The following is a 17917-nucleotide window of genomic DNA, read 5'->3' as shown; positions in this document are numbered from 1 at the left end:
TCAAAGGTGGGCCCGTGGAGACTGAAGTGCCTGATGCCTTCCAGATCCCTCCGGGGCCACGCGTCCCATTCTCACACCCTTCTTTGCACGTTTCACAGTCTGTCTGCATTTAGGTGTTCTGTTCTCCTTCGGTCGGTGTCTGCCTCCCCAAGGCCCTCCGAGTTTCCAGAGGATAGGGAATGGGTCCTTTCTATCTTTGTCTCCCCCAGGGGTCTGGCATACGGACCCTGAATTGGACACAGTTGTGACTGGGCAGCAGAGGCCTCTAGCCTCAGATCTGACCCCCACAAAGAACAGACCCCCTGGTGACCCAGGGTAGCAGTGGAAGAACGCCTCCCCGGCTCCCTCTGGGGCCCCATTGGCCCTGAACCTTCTGCGCAGAGGACAACCCTCATCAGAGTGCAGGAAACCCTACATCCCAAAGGACCGACCTCACACGTTGAGCTGACCCCTTGAGTGTCCTCCTGCCCCTGTCGGTGGGTGTTAAGAGACAGCGCATGCTTCATGGCTTTCTGTGGAACGGACCTATGGAGCCCACACCCTGCCAGCCAAAGGCGACCAGAAAGAACAGTTAAGAACCGTGTCCTCTCAATGTGCGGTCCAGTTGCCTTGAAGGGGACCATTTATGATGCTCTTAATGTGGGACAGGAATACGCTGCACGTGACCTCAAGAGCTACAGGGCTTCTTGGCCTAACCCCCACCCCCCACCCAGGAAATCTAAGTGTAGCTTATCGGTCTGGCCACCAGCTCCCCCAGGGCAAACCCTGTGTGCTTTTCTGTCCGAATGGGAACACATTTCCTAACCGCATGTCTTCAGTTGTACCATCTGCCACCACGACCTGGGGCCCTGACTCCGGGGATCTGCCCGGCTCTCTGAAGGGTCCCCTGGAGTCAGGCCGGTCAGGGTGGGGCAGCAGCAGGCATTTCTGGCCTAGCTCTCTTTCTCAGACAATGCTCCAGGCCCCCAAGAGGTGGGGGAGGGGAGGGTGGTGGCCCCCCAAACAGCTAAGTCACAGGGCTCTGCCACATTCCTTTTCCCTCAGCATGTGATGCAGCCCCGCCCCCGCTGGCTGCGGATGCACACCAGGGGCTGACAGGCTTGGGTTCAAACACAACCCTTCTCTGTGCCCCTCTGCATCTGCGTCTCACTTTATCCACTGCAGGAATTAGCCTAGTGACTTGGCGTTTAAGAGCAAAGAGCCTGGTTCAGGAATTATGCATTGTCCTCCGGTGAAAACTGGAAAAGAAAATCCCGGTAGTTTTCCGTCTTCTTACAGATATAAAGGTTTTACATAGTTGCCCGGAAAAGTACCAAACTGCCTTGTCCTTCGTGACGTACCTAGAAGCAAACAAACGCACAGCATGAGGGATCACCAAGCAGGGGCTTCTGCTCCCGCATCCCTTCATTACTACCCATGGGCTCTGGTTTCCAAAGCACCGCCCCTCTCACTTAGCCCATTCAGGCTGCAGAGTCCCCTGGCCTGGCAAACATGGTAGGTATTCCGAATATTGCTGGCTCTGTTTGTTCATTTTTCAGATGAGGACGCTCAGAGAGCATCGACAACATTTGTGAAGTCCTGCAGTGGGGCACCGTGAGGTCACCGTCAGTTGGAATTAAGCGCTTGGCTGCTAACGGAAGGAGAAAGACCTGGGCCATCTACTCTTGCAAAGATTGTTGACAGCCCTACGACGCTCTACGGGCTGTTCTCGGTCATTCAGTAGACAGTGGCTTGACCACAGGACGCCACCACCACCACCACGCTTTCTATCAGAGACAGGATGCCGGCCCATTGCTCTTCCAATGCCTCTCTTTTTGGGAGGAATTGTGGCACATTCATCCAATACAATGGAGAGAGCTGAGGTTTTTAATTAGAAACAGTTGGACATCGAGAAGCCCAGAAGGCTGTGCCTGGGCCCCAGGTTGACTCCCTGACTTTGCTGCTGACCTTGTTAAGGTTCCCGGAGCCTGGAGCCCAGGCTGCTCCACACCAAGGCATCCTGGGTCACTCATTTAGAGCCTTCTTTTGGGAATCGCTCTCTAAAGACACATGTTTATCGTCACTGCCTTATTCCTGGCAGGCATCACAGAGATCCCTTGGCTTAGACACAGCCTCCGAGTCCTTTTCCATACAACCCTGGGACCAGCCATGACACCCAGGGCCGTTTTGACCTGAGGTGAAACTTCGCAGCTAACAGAGTAGGTCACAGCTGCCAAACTCACGGCCATCAAGTCGATGCTGCCTCGCAGAGACCCTAGAGGCTAGAGTAGCAGAGAAGCACTGCCCCTTTGGGTTTCTGAGGCTGGACGTCTGTGTGGGAGCTGAGAGCCTCATTTTTTGCCCAAGGAGTAGCTTCTGGGTTCAAACTGCTGACCTTTTGCTTGATAACCCATGACACCAATAGGGCTCCTTTGTCAAAGCCAAAGACAGTTAGAACATGATTAGTGGCTGATGAGTCGATTCCACCTCACGTGCTGCAGCAGAGCTGGGCTCTCTCAGGTTCTCAGTGGCCGTGACCTTTCAGAAGTAGATCAGCAGGGCTTTCTTCTGGATTTGAGGTGCCAATCTTCCTGTTAGTGGGGGAGTGCTTAACTGTTGGCCCCACCCAGGGTCGCCTGTCTGACTAGTAGGTTACTTTGTGAGGTGATGGAAGAATCTGAGGGAGACACTGGCCTCAGGATACTTCCTTTACCCAGCCCGCTGCCAGGAAAGGCCCCATTAGGGAATTGGCGGCCCTGCCCAAGCCCTTCTTACAAATGGAAACAGCCCTGGAGGGGCTCGGTGGCTGACATACTTGGTACTCTGGAGCTGGGCTATCGCCTAGGATTGTCACATGTGGTTACAGAGGACTTGGAAGACAGGCAGTCTGAACTGAGAGGTGCTGAAATTGCACAGTACACCCAAATTCCGAAGACTTTGTACAAAAAGAGGAATGTAAAACATCTCCCTAATAATTTGTTATACTGAGTGTACGTTCAAAACATAGCATTTTGGATGTGTGGAGTTTCAGAAAATAGATCATTCACATTAATTTCAGCAGCTCTGGTTTACATTTTCAGTGTGGCTTCCAGAAAAGTTTAAATTGTGAATGTGACGTGTCACTTTTCCAATCTGGACCCTGGGCAGTGGCTTTCTAAAAAGCTGGTGGGGACAAGGGAAGCCCTTTCTGGCAACTCATTCATGCTTCCTGCTCGGCCCCGACATTCCTGCTCTTGTTTAACGCTTTTCCAGGGAAGAGCTTGTCTTTGGAAAAAAAAAAAGGTAAAAGCATCTGTAGGGGGGAAATATGGGGCAGTGAATGAGTCAGTGGTTCCCAACAATATCCGAATGTCTGGCCAGACTGAATAGAATTTGGGGAGAGATGAGCTGGAGTTTCAGTCTGGGCTAGCTACCTAACCTCTTGGGGCCTCAGTCAGTGTCTGAGTCTATTAGAGAGAGGTCATTCTTCCCTGACAGTGTCGCTCATTGGGAAGCAGCTAAGAAAGCAGATGCAACAGAGTGTCTGGTTTAAACACCATCTAAATAGGTGTTGGTCTCCCCCTGCCCTTCCTATAAACATGAATTTTTTATTCCAATTAAGCTGGTTGCTTGCATTAAAATGGTCAGAAGCCAGGAGTAAATAAGAGAGACTTGGGGAATGTCTAAGGAGCTCTGGAGATGTTGTGGGCCAGGCACCGTGGGATCCACCGGTCGCTCCGTGGGTGAAATGCCAGGATTTCTGCTCTGGAAGGAGCTGCAGCAGCAGATACCCCCTGGGGCAGCTCTGCTCTAATTTAGGGGCTTCCCAGGAGTCAGAATGGAATCTAGGGCAGGGAGTCTGAGTATGGGTTTGTTGGTTTTTTAAAATTCATTTTACTGGGGGCTCTTACAACTCTTATCACAATCCATCCATCCATCCACTGGGTCAAGCACATTTGTACATTTCTTGTCATCATCATTCTCAAAACATTTACTTTCTACTTTGAGTTTGGGTTTCCTTTTCTTTCTTCCTTTTTTATGAACGTCTACCTACATGCCTGAGCCCTGTGGCAAGAGATCTAGGCTCAATCCGAATTTGGTGCCACCGTTATAAAAATAAAATACCACACGTACAATAGACAAATGCAGGATAAAAATGTGAAAGAAAGTCACGTAAGGAATCTGATAACTGAACCTCCAAGCCACTAATGTTGGCCTATTTACATGTTGCATTCAACATGTAAATGTCTTAGGGCAAACAGGGGCGGCACATCTCCCTTACTCGTGGTCTCCGGACTGAAGCTGGGACGCAGAGCACGATGTGGTCACTTACCAACAAACCAGCCATCGTCACATTTTTCCATGACATCAACGATGTCTCCATCTCGGAGTTCCAACTCATCAGCGTTCTGTGGTAGATAGCTATACAAGGCTTGGTAGCTAAATCTAAAATGGATTGGGGAAAAAAAGACAATGAAGGACGAGAGCACGGACAGGATCCTGTGGTACATTTTAAAACCCAAGCTTTAAAGTTGGCCCTTTTCTTGTTGACGTCTTCTATACATTTTAGAGACGGGTTCCTTGTCCGATCCCTCATTGCCAGTCCTCCCCCGCCCACCCCGCACTCCCTTCCCGCGGCCCAACATCCGGTCTGTGGCGTCACTTCCGGTGAAGGCTTTTGAATGTACCTACATGTCCCTGTCGTCTAGTTTCTCTTCTGTGTGTGTTTTAGTTGTTTGGTCATTTATTTACGCCACGTATTAGGGCCCTTAAGTTTGGCCCTAATTTTTACTGATGATCTTTACAGTCCTATGCTTTACATCCATGTCTCTGAGCCAACGTCAATTCGTTTTGATATATGTTGTGAGAGGCAAGAAAGTTCAAGTTTTTAATTTCAGGTAAATCAGCGCTTTGGTGGTGTCGTCAGTGAGGTTTAGTAAAAGTGTCTTATTGGGTATTTCTCTGACAAGTCAGCATTTGAGGAGATGCATCAACATTAAGACTGGCAGGAATGGGGAACGTCTGACTGCAAGTCCCGATGAATCCTCATATTTAGAGTGGTTTGCTTCCCAGCATCAAGTGCTTTTGCCTAGATGCCTGCACCCCTTAATAGCTAACCAAGCCTTGTTCTTTTAATAGACAGTAATTCATGCAGGTTATCCAGAACAATTCTAAATTACTTAAGCCCAGAGACATTCCTACACTCGGATGAAATAATATTGATGTCATCTGGTCTTATCTGGAGATCAAATGCACAGAGGCAAGGTATAAAAAGTATTTTACAATGGCCTCACTGATTTGCAAAACTACTTTTGGTTTCTTTCCATGCCTAAAAGCATTTCATTAATTGATTTTAAATATGAGTGTTATTTTTCAGAAACTCCTTTGCATTTTTTTAAGTCCCAGGGATATTTGAGGGGTCCTATTCTTGATATGCTAGTTGATCTGATGGCCTTTGGCCTGCATCATTCTCTGTCCTAGCAGCTGCCACTAGAGAGAGCAGAGGGCGTCTGGGGAAGTCTGAGAACTGGATTGGCATCAAGGAAATGGTTTGTGGGTTTTCATTGGTTCCTCCAGCCAATACTTCAGCAGCACCTACTTACACACGGGTTTCACAATTCTATTTGCAATTTGCAACATCATAGTAGCATATAAAACCTCATAACAAGCTGTCTTCCCTTCCCAGCAGACTTCCGTGGCTTCTCATGTATGGGCAAGAAGAGAGACTCAAACAGGGGAAGAAACCAGTGCCCAGCAGCAAAAGGTTTGTTCTGCTGGGAAGGCAACACAATGATTTAACTTAACATATTTATCCAAATGTACTGATCTTCCGACTGCCTGGATCTATCCGCTAGAAGAATAGTGTCTCACGAAGAGTTAACGAATGCAGATTGGTCTCCTACTGGCATATGAATATGCATTAAAAATTTTTTTTTGGTCCCTTTGTTTTCTGATTTCCGCAATTACCTGCTGTCTCCTATCCCACCTGGATTCCTATTGTGGGTCTTTCCATGTGTGTCCAGGTCAGCGTCCTAGGATGCCTTGTCCCTGTAACCACAGCCCCACCCCTCCGTTGTCCCCCCCCACTGCAGCTCAGCTGGCCTTGGCTCTGGGAGACAACTCCCGCACCTGCTTTTCTGCCCTCTCGGGCCGACAGTGGAGACCAGCTGGTCAAAGTCCCACAAGTTTGCTCTGGTCCACCAACTAGCTGCAATTCTGAGGGGGCTTCACGCTGCTCCTGCCCCCCGTGCCCCGTTAGCCTGGCACCCTAGACTCAGCAGAGCATTCTCGCCCCCCTCCCTACTTCTGAACCTGGAAGCTTGTTGTGCGCAGCACCTTCAGTTTCCTGCCCTCCAGAGGTCTGTCTCCGCCTTCCCTGTTCCTCCTGCGTCTGTCTGTGCCCAGCTGTCAGGGGCAGGCAATGGCCTCTGCTCCTGGCCACGCTGAACACCCTTCCCTGGGCTTTCCCCACCCTTTCCTTCCCTCTTGCATCTTTATCGCTTTCCTTTTCCTTTTTGACTTGGTCAGCTCCTTTCCTCTCGTACAAAAACCATGGCCCATCCTGAACGCACTGCCACCACCCTCCGCCCCGCCATTCACAGCCAGTGTGAGTCAGCAGCCCATTCAAAGGTAGCTCGCCTCCACCTCCCTCCCGATGTTGCTGTCTCTGAGGTCATCACTGATTTCCCAGTGGCAGGCAGAATGCCCGGTGCTCATTTTCCACTTCCTCCCTTTTGTGGCCAAAGCAGGTGTCCCGCTGACCACACACTGCTTTCTCTGCTCTGTGGCGGCCGTTGACTCTCTCACACCTTTTCCTGCATCCCTTGCTGTGCCTCTCGGTCTCCTTTCCCGGTTATTCCTTTGTTGTCTGAAATGTTGGTTCCCTACAGTTCTAATCTTTGTCTTTTCTTCCTCCCCCTCGATCTCCTTCAGCTAATCTGAACATATTTCTGTGGTTTCGAAGCATCAATTATGTCTTTATCCAGGCCCTCATTTCTACTTGGCTGGATTAATGTCTCCTAACTCGTGTCTTTGTCCCCCCGACAGCCACTGACGACTCTCCTTAAAACTAAATGTGAGCATTATGTTCCGCACGTCAAAAACTTCCAGGGGCTCCCTAGTGCCCGCAGAATGGAGTCCACATAGATCCGAGCAGTCTGGATTCTACAATCAGGTGCCAACAGTCAATTCTAATGTGTCCTCCACGGACGACGTACTTCAGCCACTCTGCTCTCCAAACACACCACCCTCGTCCATGCGTTTACTTATATGGCTCCTTCCGCTGGGAAGACCTGAACCCTGCTGTTCTAGCACTCAACACCCTATGTGTCTTTCCACTGCTCTGCGCAGGTCTCTCCTCCTCTGTGCTTGGAACACAAGAGCTATCCAAGAATTCTTCTTTCGTAAAAAAACTTTTTAAGTGAATGTATGTACCAATTTTTCCATTCATGTTCAATCAATCCAGAGTGCCCCTTCCCCTGTGCTCAGGAGTCCTGGTGTCGTGGTGGTGAAGTATGGGGCTGCTAATTGCAAGGTCAGTAGTTTGAAACCAACAGCCGCTCTGTGGGAGAAAGATGGAGGGTTTTCCACCCCCTAATGAGGTACAGTCTCGGAAACTCACAGGGGCAGTTCTACTTGCCCTCTAGCATTGCTAGGAGTCAGCATCCACTGGATGGCAGTGAGATCAGTTTGGGGTTTGGGGTTCCTCTATGTTCCCACAGCACCAGGCTTCACACCAGCAAGCGGCTGCCTTTGTGCGGAAGTCAGCTTGGCCCTTCACATTGCCTCCCCTCCCCGTAGTCTGTTACTTCCTTTATTCGCACGCCATCAGCTTTCACACTGGCCAACGGGAATCAGGGCCTTCACTGGACATCTGCAGGGAGTCTGGAGCAATGAGCTCATTCCCCCAAACGGCTGCTCCCCTGTCCAGTTCCCAACCTGCCCCCTCCAGCCAGCAGTCCCCCCAGCCTGTGAGGAGGCCCGTTTGCCAAGGGTACTTACAAATCTTGTGAGGTTTGACTCCTGTCTGGGGTGACTCTTCGCTGCTGGGCTTGAGGTTGCTGAGAAATGATTAAAGATGATTTATTGTCAAAAGGGGACACCTTGTGACGAAAGTCAAGGGGATGAGAAACAGTGCTGCAGTAACGGACAGACTTTTCGGCAATGTTTATGATCTCATTGCAGACTGCTTCCTGCGAGGTGGCCCCGAGACATCCAGAGACCCCCAGAAAACAGCCAACAAGGGGACAAAAAGGGGGTGGAAAAAAAAGGGAGAGAGAGAGAGGAAGAGATGTGACATTCCAGACGAAGCACACAAGTCCGGGGAAACAAAGGAGTTGAAGATCCAGGTTAAAAAATACATAGGAGGTCCCAGTAGTAGAGTGCAGGAGGGATCCAGGCGTAAGCATGGAAAAACAGGTAAGATACAGAAGAATTTTGGATTTAGTATGAATATTGAAAAACAAAAAAAGGCAGCAGCATAAAAGCCTGTAATTAGTGAGTAACAAATGAAATAATAGAATAGCAATGCAAATATGTATTCCCAATCATGCACTAATACATTCATTTAATCCCACCTTTAAGCAGAGTGGAAATACTGTCTCTAAATTTGTTTTCTTTTTGGGAGGGTGAGGAGGGGAGCTAGCCTAACATGGTTCCGATACAATAGCCATAAAACTCTCTTAACTAATGGCTTTGTGGGTTAACCAGGCATTACTCTAGTCTGGACTGTGACAGCCAGCACGGCAGTCTCTGTAGACAAAGCTACGCGGTCTTATTCAGCGGGCGTCTTACCACATAGCTCTTTTCAGATTCTGTGAGATCAGGTCCTGCTCTCAATGAATGATGAGAAGGCTGTGATCACCAAGCAAATCATAAGGGAGACATTTTAGCGGATGTCACGTTGGAAAGGATTCAAAGTAAAAGCGTGTGCAAATACACGTACCACACCATCACACTCGATGACACCGGACACCCGCGGCCTGTGGCCCCCGGGTCTCCACAACACAGCGGGTGCACAGGAGGAAATGCCGATGGATGGGCAGCGTTAGAAGCAAGCATCCTGGGGCGGTGAAATGACAACTTGGAAACATGGAGGTGGTGAGCGAGCATGCGCACAGGGCCTCCTGCAGGGCTGGCAGGAGACAGTCACGAAGGGCTGTCCCAAGAAGCAGCCCTGTCCCTTCATGAGTCCCTCACATCGGCCCCTGACCCTCAGCCAGCAGGCATCTTGGGAGGCAGTGCTGTCTCGGAGGCTCATTCCAGTTCTTTCGCTGACCGAGGGCCTCCTCTGACAGCGAAGGCTCATGGAACTATTAGGTAATATTATCGGACAAGGCTTCCTTCTGAGAAAAGACGTACAGTACAGGAAGGAGGTGAGCGTGGCCGCCTCCCAGGGCAGAGCTTGCTCCTAGACATCGCAGGGTGTGTTTCCAACCCAGCGGTATCTATGAAGTCAGGACTCTTTCCTCATCATCCCAGATACCTGTCCCACGCTGCCATGGAAACACAGGTGCCATCATGGCCCAGCTGATGCCTCTTTGAAGCAGGGCTCCCATAGCCGAGCAGGGGCCTCACTGGAAGAAGGGTTTGGGATCGCTGCCCTCACGGGGAAGTCTCCCTAAGGGGCTATTTGAAGCGCCATCGTCAGATAACAGCCATGGGTCACACAACTCTAGGGCCTTCTGAGAGGGGACTAGGAAAGCTCTGTGGCAGACCCAGTTGACCTCAGAGAGGCCCAGAGAAGGTGAGGGCCTTCCCGAAGACCAGACAGGTAGACCAGTTTCCTGGCCACATCTCCTGTACCACCGCATCTCCCATTCTTGTTCTCAGGCTGCTTCCCATCTCACGGGGTGCACATACGAACATGATCGTTGGGACTCCCACAGAAGCCCTGAGACAAGCAGGAGAGGCATCCCCAGCCCGTTTTTTAAAAAATACCCAAAGATGCCGATGCTCAGAGAGGTCGAGCACACGCCCCAAAGTCATACAGCTCGACAAAGGTAATGTGGTCTTGGTTGTTCTTTCCACTCCACGCCACCCGACTCTTCTGTTCATCTCCACTATAAGTAGCCTGACTCCCTAGGTGCCCTGCAGGGCCCTTCCATCCCTGGACATCACCTCCACACTCGTGTATAGTGGAGGCAGGGTCTACAACCGACTTCCAAACCGTAAGCAGCCACTCAGCTCAGTCACCTTGAGCTCTGGCAGGCAGGAAGAGATGAAACCAGGAAGAGCCATTCCATGCTCCTCCTATGATGTCTCAGCACCCTGGGCAGCACACCTGACAAGGTCAGCTCACCACCCATCAGGCCTCTGGGTCAAGGCTTCCGTGGAGCAGAGGGCAAAAAAGGGCATTTGCAAACAACGCATTCTGTGAGCTTCCACGTGGCGGAAGAAGGACACCTGTTCTGGGTGGCCTGAGTGGTCCAGGCGGTGGGCAGAGAACCTCTCTGAGAGCTGCCCAGCAATGGACGGAGCTACCTCCAGAAGGGGCCAGTGGCCCGGCATAGCAGCAGAGCTGAGGCCAAGTGGACTGGTGGCAGGGATACTGTAGGGCATGACCTCCCAAACTTTTGTGTGTGCGCGCGCGGTGCATTAGAGCTTAACACACCGATGGAGGGACCCCCGTTTGCAGCTATCGCTTGGAATTTTGTTAAAGCACAGATTGTGCTTTGAGGCAGGAGGAATCCCCCACCTGAGACTCGGCATTTCTCGTCAGGACACCGATGCTTCCGGTAGCAAGGTCGTGGAGCATCTCAATGATCCTGCACTTAGACTCTGTCTACTGCGGGTCAAGATCAGTCTGGTCATGCCTCCTGTGAACCAAAGTTCTCCTAACAGTCGGATTATTTCCAAACTCCCGCTGATGGCCTCCTGACTTCAGGTACAAGTAGAGCAGAGAGCGAAGGCAGACCATTTCTTGGCATGATCCCCACAGCCCGTCGAAGGCCCTGAGTCAAAACCCACCAACACTGAGTTGGTTCTAAGCCTTAGCAACCCCATATAGGGCTTTGGAGACTGTTAGGTCTTTACGGGAGCAGACAGCCTCATCTCTCTGCCGAGGGGCATCTCCTGAGGGGTTTGAACTGCTAACCTTGAGGTTTGTTAGTAGCCCAGCAGCACCTCAGGGCCTAGAGAAGTCCCTAGTGCCTTCAATCAACTGAGTCCCCGAGGAGTGAGTAGAATTCACTGTAGAATCCAAGTACTTTGATGCTTAAAAGAGATTTGGTGGACCAGCCGCAGAGAGGAGGAACTGATACTTTAGTCCCTTTCCTTCCTAAAGCACCCGCCCCCCCCTCCAGCTTGTCCTTTTACAACAGCTTTCAAAGCCCTCTTAGGGCCACTGCCTCATCTGCATCATGCACCTCCTCGTGTCGCCATCTGGCTTTTGGACTACCCTTGTGGCTTGAGGAGGACGAAGATGGCATTTTGAGGCGCAGAGAAATTGGAAGGCTTGTGTGAGGGGTCGCAAGGTCCCAGCCGAGCCCCAAGGTGTCTCACTCATTACCACACCCCACCATCCGCTGAGGTCACGGTGGGAGACCCTCTGCGGGAGCAACTCCCAGCTTCCACCACACCTCTACTAACAGGCACCAGAGCGCCTCCCCTCGATGAGTCACTGACTCCAGGTGCTCAGAGACGTTTCCTACGGAAACGGAAACGGTATTGGGTGCAGTAACAGAAACCGTCTCATCAGTAACCCAAGGACGGGCTTTCAATGGCCCTGCTAGTACTGTCCTGGGTCTCAGGCCATTTCCAACCAGAGAATGATCATCACGACAGCTTACATCTGCACAATACAAACTCAGTCCCCGCCCTGAGAGGTGGAGGCGACTCCCTTCCTCGCTTAACATCTGCTGAGTAAATGAAGGAGGCTTGATAAACATTTACCCCATTAGTAAGAGGAGAAGAGCATTTATCCTGTGAGGAAAAATCAACGTCCCCTGACCTGAAATGCATTCTGTGGATGTAGAGGAAGCTTTATGTATTGCGGAAATGTAAGGCACCGGTTTGGGTTTTGCTTTGGGGTGTGTGTGTGTGTAATGGGGGTCCCTGAGGCCCAGCCTCAAGAGTCAGTCCTTCTCTTCACACACCTGTGCTCCCAGGTTTCCGCCCGTCTCCCCTTCTCGCCCCCGTTCAAATGGACTCAGTGGCTGTGGATTTGTTTTTGCTAAAGTTCTTCCTGCCCCCCCCCCCACCAGCCCCCCTTTCTAAACACGCCACAGCTCCTCCTCTGAGCCTGCGCAGTCCAATAGGGGCCACGCTATTTCCACATGGGCTCTTGGGCACTCCAACTATGGCCACTGTGAACTCAACTGCGCTTTAAATGTGAAAATACGCACAGCACAAAAGAGTGTAAAATACCGCATGGTGGTAGTTCTTACCATACGTGGATGTGACACTGTTTGGACTATATTGTTCAAATTACTACTACTGTGAGGTCGCTTCTATTGCTCACATGACTGCCACCTGTTTGCTCTGAGCCTAGGTATTGCAAGTTGGTGATCTCCGCTCACATTTTCTTTCTCCCGGACAGCACTGCTCTGAGCGCTCCTCCTAGTCCGGTCTGCCTTTTTTAACCAGGGCCCCAGTCGGGGTAAAGGTGCATTAGCTCATGCTAAGTACATTTCAGACTCGTGGGGAGGCGTTCTAGTTTGGCAGGTGCTGAGGAAAACAGCAATCAGACCAATGTTTCCATCCACACGTGGTCCTGCTGCCCCCCCCCACCCCCCCCACCATAGGGAGCAAGCGACAATGCCTGTTCCAGAAACTGCTTGGCTTCCACCTCATTTTGCCCGGCCGAGCGCAACTGCCAGAGAGCGTCCTTGATCTGTTGTCCCGCTGCCCCTCCATCTCCAGTTCACCAAAGTCCCTCCGAAATCTGAGCCCAGCTGCCTGGGCCTGTTAATCCCCCTGCAGTCATCCAACACAGGTGCTCCTGTGGTTATTCAACTTTCTCATTGAACTCTGGGTGTGTTCCAAACCTTGAAGTCCAAAATAAATGACGCACACGCTGGGGAACAGCAGGAAGTCCTGGCGAAGTGGACAGGATAGAGCAACTCGGCTTCCACATGGCTTGCTGGAAATGTCACTCTTCTCTCTCCTGGAGTTTCTAAGAGGTGGTCCTTCCTCTAGTCACCGGGGACCACCCTTATCTTCTCAGACCCTGCCCCACCTTCCTGGTGACCTACTAGGGCCCCCGGTGGGGACAGTGGCCCAGGAGTGACAAACTTGGGTCCTGGACCAGACTCTGCTACTGTCTTTTGAGCAAGATGCTTAACTTCCTCGGACTTCAAGGTCTTAACCTGTAAAGTGAGAAGAGTGAATAGGACTGACATACGTGTGCTTTTGGTGCTAACATTCTACGATTCCAGTCTGTCCATTCTGAGTTGAGAAAGGCCGTAACACGGCTTCTAAGAGGCAGCCGTTTGACTCTCTGTCGACTGAAGACTGGAGGAGGGAGGCTTTTGCTGGCCAACTCCGAGTGGCCTGGTGACACTTCAGGCAGGGTGACAGCGAGGGTTGCATTGGATGGTGACAGAAAACACGCTACTCCTGGACACCATGGGGGCATTCTGCTGAAGAAGTCCAGCGTTTTGGGCTCCGGTTTTCAGATCCAGGAGACCTTGAGAGGACCCCTGCGGTGTGGCCCTCCTCTTTCACTCACCCAGAAGACGACCTCCGCTGGAGAGAAATCTACTCACCATCTCGGCTCCGCACAACCCCGACAATCTGCTTGCAGACCGCTCCCTCTCTACCCGCATCTGATTTCCACACTCAGCGTACGTGCTCAGCCTTCTCTTCAGTTTGTAGTACGGGCTTCCGCTTCTTTCATACAACAACCGGGAGAGTGACGACAGATGTCTATTCAAGTAGGAGGACATCAACATCCTTCCAAGAGTAGCTTAAACCTTTGTACTCCAGACAGGCAAGCCTAAGGAGCGCCACCAATTTAGGGAGTGCAAGTTCCGAACTTCCTAGCGCGTGGGTTCGTGTAACGCAAATAGAATGCTTTTCCCGTCCTTTATTTTTCGTCCCCTGCCCTATTCCTTTATTCGGTGAGGGAGGGAGAGGAGAACACTGGGAACTACTTTGTCTTACACCCCTCACCCCAACTGCTACTTTCCGATCATACCTCAGGAGTCCTGGGGGTTACGCTTTGGGCAGCTAACTGCCGCAGTTCAAAGCCACCAGATCCTCCTTGGGAGAAAGATGAGGTTTTCTACTCCTGTGAAGAGTTACAGTGTCGGAAAACCACAGGGGGCCGTTCTCCCCGTCCTATAAGGTCGCTAGGAGTTGTTACTGAGTCAACGGCAGTGACTTTGGGTTTAGCTTGTGCTTAGAGCATCATCTTCATTCTATCTCACTGAAACATCACCATCATATACTAAGATGATCAACTGCCACCTCATTTTGCAAGCTGGAAATCTGAGTCCAAGTTGCCCGAGTTGGGAACCTGAAGTGGTGGGATGTGAACCTGAGTCCGGGCCTGCGCATTTCCCACTATACCTCATCTTCTGGGCTTCTGGCTCTTCCATGGGAGGAGAGACTTAGGGAGCTGGAGAGATGTGCTGAGTAAGAGGTCACCTTAATTTGTTGGGAGCTCTGGAGGCGTCCTGGGGCTGTACTTCAGGGTGACTATGAGTCGGCCTGAACTCAATGGCAGTGAGCTTGGTTTTGGGTTTTCATCTGCCCAGGCCGCTCTGGCTGGCATCCGGGTTTGTGCGGTCAGTGAGGCCCACTCTATCAAGTCAGCAGAGCTCTGATGGCATCATGGTCACTCGACAGGCCTGCAGTTCGAAACCAACAGCTGCTCCGTGGAAGAATGATGGGACTTTCTACTTCCAGAAAGAGTTCTCGTCTGGGAAACCGCCAGGGGAAGCTCTACCCTGTCCTACTGGTCGCTATGAGTTGGCGTCCACTCAATAGCAGTGAGTTTGGGTTTGGGATTTGAGTGAGGTAAAGACAGGTATTTTCCACTTTCTCTTGGATTTCGTAACACTCTTAATTTCCTTTCTGTTCTGGCAGGTTTTTTTTTTTTTGCATACTTGCCCTTTTATTTCTGGGTTCTAGCCTCAAAGACTGCTGTGTTCTTAGGCTTCTCACATAGTCTGAGGAAACCCAAATATTCTCCTTTTAAACTTCTTGCCCTCACATTTTACTTTTGGAGTGACTTTCTTCCCTATAAATCCCAAACTGTCTTTGAGACGTTTGGTCACCCCTCAAAGGCCTCAGTTTTCTCATCGCACTGCGAAAGTTGATGAAATTCGTCTTGGGACATGCCGGTCTGCGGACTCCTTTGAGTGGACTCAAGTGTGAACTGCCTAAAACTTTACGCAAAGCTGTTTTGGCATCTCTACCACCCCCATAGCCTTCCCCCCAAACTGGCCTGGAGTCCTGGAGACTATCGGAGACTCCCTGAGCCATAAAAAGGCATGGAAAGCCTTTAGAGCCCCTTTTAAAACGAGCAGTTCTACGAGGGTGGCCCTCTCACAAGTTGTAGGCTCTCTTAAAATCCAAGGCTATGTGCGGTCGGCCAGCAGGGGCCAGGCCGTCGCGGTGGCTCGGGAAACCGTTGATGATGCGAATGACGGAGATCTTCAAAACAGACTTCCCTTTGGCGTGCTGGTCTAAGCCTTCGTGGCCAACATTATTCTCAACAAAAATCTAAGAACTCCATCGAGAATTTTCAGCTCTTAGGTGCTTTGTGGGGTTTTTTTTTTTTTTGTGGTTTTGTCAAATTAAATTGTCCCTCAAGGAAACAAAAGGGGGATTTTTTTTTTTTCATTCTTCAAATGTGAATGTCTGCAGGTCTTCAATACCACCCCCCTCCCCCGACCTCAAAGTACAATCTGGAGTGTGCTCTTCTTTCTCCTTTTAAGGGAAACACCCAGGGTTCTCACCTAATCATAGACCGTGGAAGCTTGTCTGACTCCAGGGTAGGGAAGTGATTCATCCAGAGACACAGAGACACAGAGCAGGTCACTGGCAGGGCTGGGGCTAGAACCTGGGAAGCCCAGCTTTCGGGTCCATGCTCTTACCGTACTCCCCTGGCTTTCCTAGTGATCCCTGCACTTCCACTCCTGCCACGGTTCAACGGAAATCCTGCTCAGCCCACGGGGAAGGAGGGAGAGGGCAAAACATTTTACGAGGAAGCACTCACACAGGTCTGCAGCGTTTGGGAGGGGAATGGTGAACGGAAAGGGAGGCAGGGAAGCAGGGATGAGAACCCCACAGGGAACTCAGAGAGCTGATTCTCAAGGCTCATCTTGAGGGGGAGGGAGGGCAATGACCGGATTCGTTGTTGGGAGTAGCTGACGCACTGGAGGAGGAGGCAGGGCCAACAGGCCCCTTCCCTAAGCCCCTGCCCCCAAGCCTCTTCCCTACACTCCTCACTCCTAGTCCCCTGTGGATACCCCTCAGCTTCACCCCAGGAGGACGTGACCATTTTCCATGCACTGGAATGCCCCCTCTCCCTGTATGTTCATTGCAAAACTCCCGAGGTCCCTATCAGATGCTCCTGTTGTCTATGAAGTCTTTCCCAGAAGAACACCTTCCTCCTCCCGCTGCTTGGGCTCGCCCCTCACCTCGAACTTCCTGAGTGCACGGATTTCATCTGACAAACATGGCCTGAGCGCCGCCCTCAAGGACCAGTTGTCCCTCACTATAGGGAGAGGGACCAGGTGTCCCTGACTGTAGGGAGAGAAAGCTCTCCTGGGGACCTGGGCAAGCCTAGGGGTAAGTGCAGTGCAGCTGAGAAGTGCAGACAGGGGCTGTGGAAGCACCAAGTCTTGGCACTTGCTCTAGGCTGGTGGCTGAGGTGGGTGGGGAGTAACATCTGGGGAGGCTTTCTGGGAAAACGTAACTGCTCAGTGGAGAAGTACAGGATGGGTGGGAGTGAGCCAGATAAAGGAGCGGGGCTGGTGAGATAGACCAGGGTGGGATCACATGGCCCTGGGGAGGAAAAGAGGCCTTTCTGAGAGCAGTGGGAAGTCCCTACTGATGTTCATCCTCCTCCATTGTTGCAGCTCTTAGCACAGTGCTCTGTGCACCCAAGATGCTCAAATGAGAGAGTAAGTAATCCTAACTTTCCAGTAAGTCTTTTCGTGTAAGGCTCTCGGGTAAAGAGTTTGCGCATACTGTTCCCTCCTCCGGATTTGGATTTTATTTGCAATCCTTGGATCATACAGGCTGAACACCTGGATTGCAGAAGGCTATGGATGACCATGGAAGGCTCAAATCCATTTGCAGGGATGCCCATGAATTGAGCCTACAGTGAATTCCCTCTGACCAAGGCTAGATGCCACAGTCCAGGCTGTAGCCCCACAGTCCAGGGATGTGAGAAGCCTTGCTGTCAGAGAGCATTGTAAAACTGATTATGACAGATGTTGTTAGGTTAAAATAAAACATGTTTCCATTTGATCTCCCTTTTTAAAGTTGTTTGCTTTTAGTATTTTCGGCTTTTGTTTTTTACTGAGGTTTTTCTGCTTTATCATTGCTGTTGATTTTGTTTCTTTCTTGTTTTGTAGGGTTTTCCATAAATGAAATGTAAGGCAAGTAACTCTATGGCGCCATCACTGGATTAAACATTACCTAGGGGCATGGCAGGGGAGGGTGGGTGGAAAGGAGCTAACAACAAAGAGTATGGGGAAGAAGAAAATGTTCTAACACTGACTGTGGTGATGATTGCATAACTCGTAACATGATTGAACTATTAGATTGAATGAGTTGTGGATTATATGCCAATTAAAAATAAAAGTTTGTGGGAAAATGGAATGGAGAGAGAAGAGAATTTTCCACAAACATTTTGAAGCCCTTTGTACTTGGCCTAGGTCTCCCAAAACTGGGTGACCGGGCAGCAAGCAGAATGCTGGTTGGCAGTTTTCTCAACACACACTGCTCTGCAATGCTTTGACCCAAGTCACAGGGCCTGAAGTCCTGTCACGCCTACACTCTT

At 50.8% G+C, this 17917-nt stretch overlaps 1 protein-coding gene across 33 annotated transcripts in view; it reads right to left on the bottom strand.

The window, feature by feature from the left end:
* Positions 1-704: 704 nt before the first annotated feature.
* Positions 705-17917, bottom strand: part of SORBS1 (sorbin and SH3 domain containing 1) — a 184524-nt gene continuing 167311 nt past the window's right edge. For 25 of the 33 annotated variants that reach the window (XM_045291454.1, XM_045291456.1, XM_045291458.1 and 22 more), the window contains 3 exons: positions 7960-8018; positions 4292-4404; positions 705-1340 (listed from right to left, as the gene is read on the bottom strand). In XM_045291454.1, coding sequence (XP_045147389.1) covers positions 1273-1340; positions 4292-4404; positions 7960-8018 — 240 coding nt within the window. In that variant the 3' untranslated portion in view covers positions 705-1272. Of the gene's footprint in view, positions 1341-4291; positions 4405-7959; positions 8151-8751; positions 8812-17917 lie in introns of all 33 variants that reach the window. The other 8 variants (XM_045291448.1, XM_045291451.1, XM_045291450.1 and 5 more) reach the window with 2 other exon arrangements.

Source organism: Echinops telfairi, unplaced genomic scaffold, assembly GCF_000313985.2.
Source record: "Echinops telfairi isolate 266 unplaced genomic scaffold, ASM31398v2 ScPeMD7_70;HRSCAF=299, whole genome shotgun sequence".
NCBI classification, from domain to species: Eukaryota; Metazoa; Chordata; class Mammalia; order Afrosoricida; family Tenrecidae; genus Echinops; species Echinops telfairi.
The sequence above is the reverse complement of the archived record's forward strand: the minus strand, read 5'-3'. Positions and strand labels throughout refer to the sequence as shown.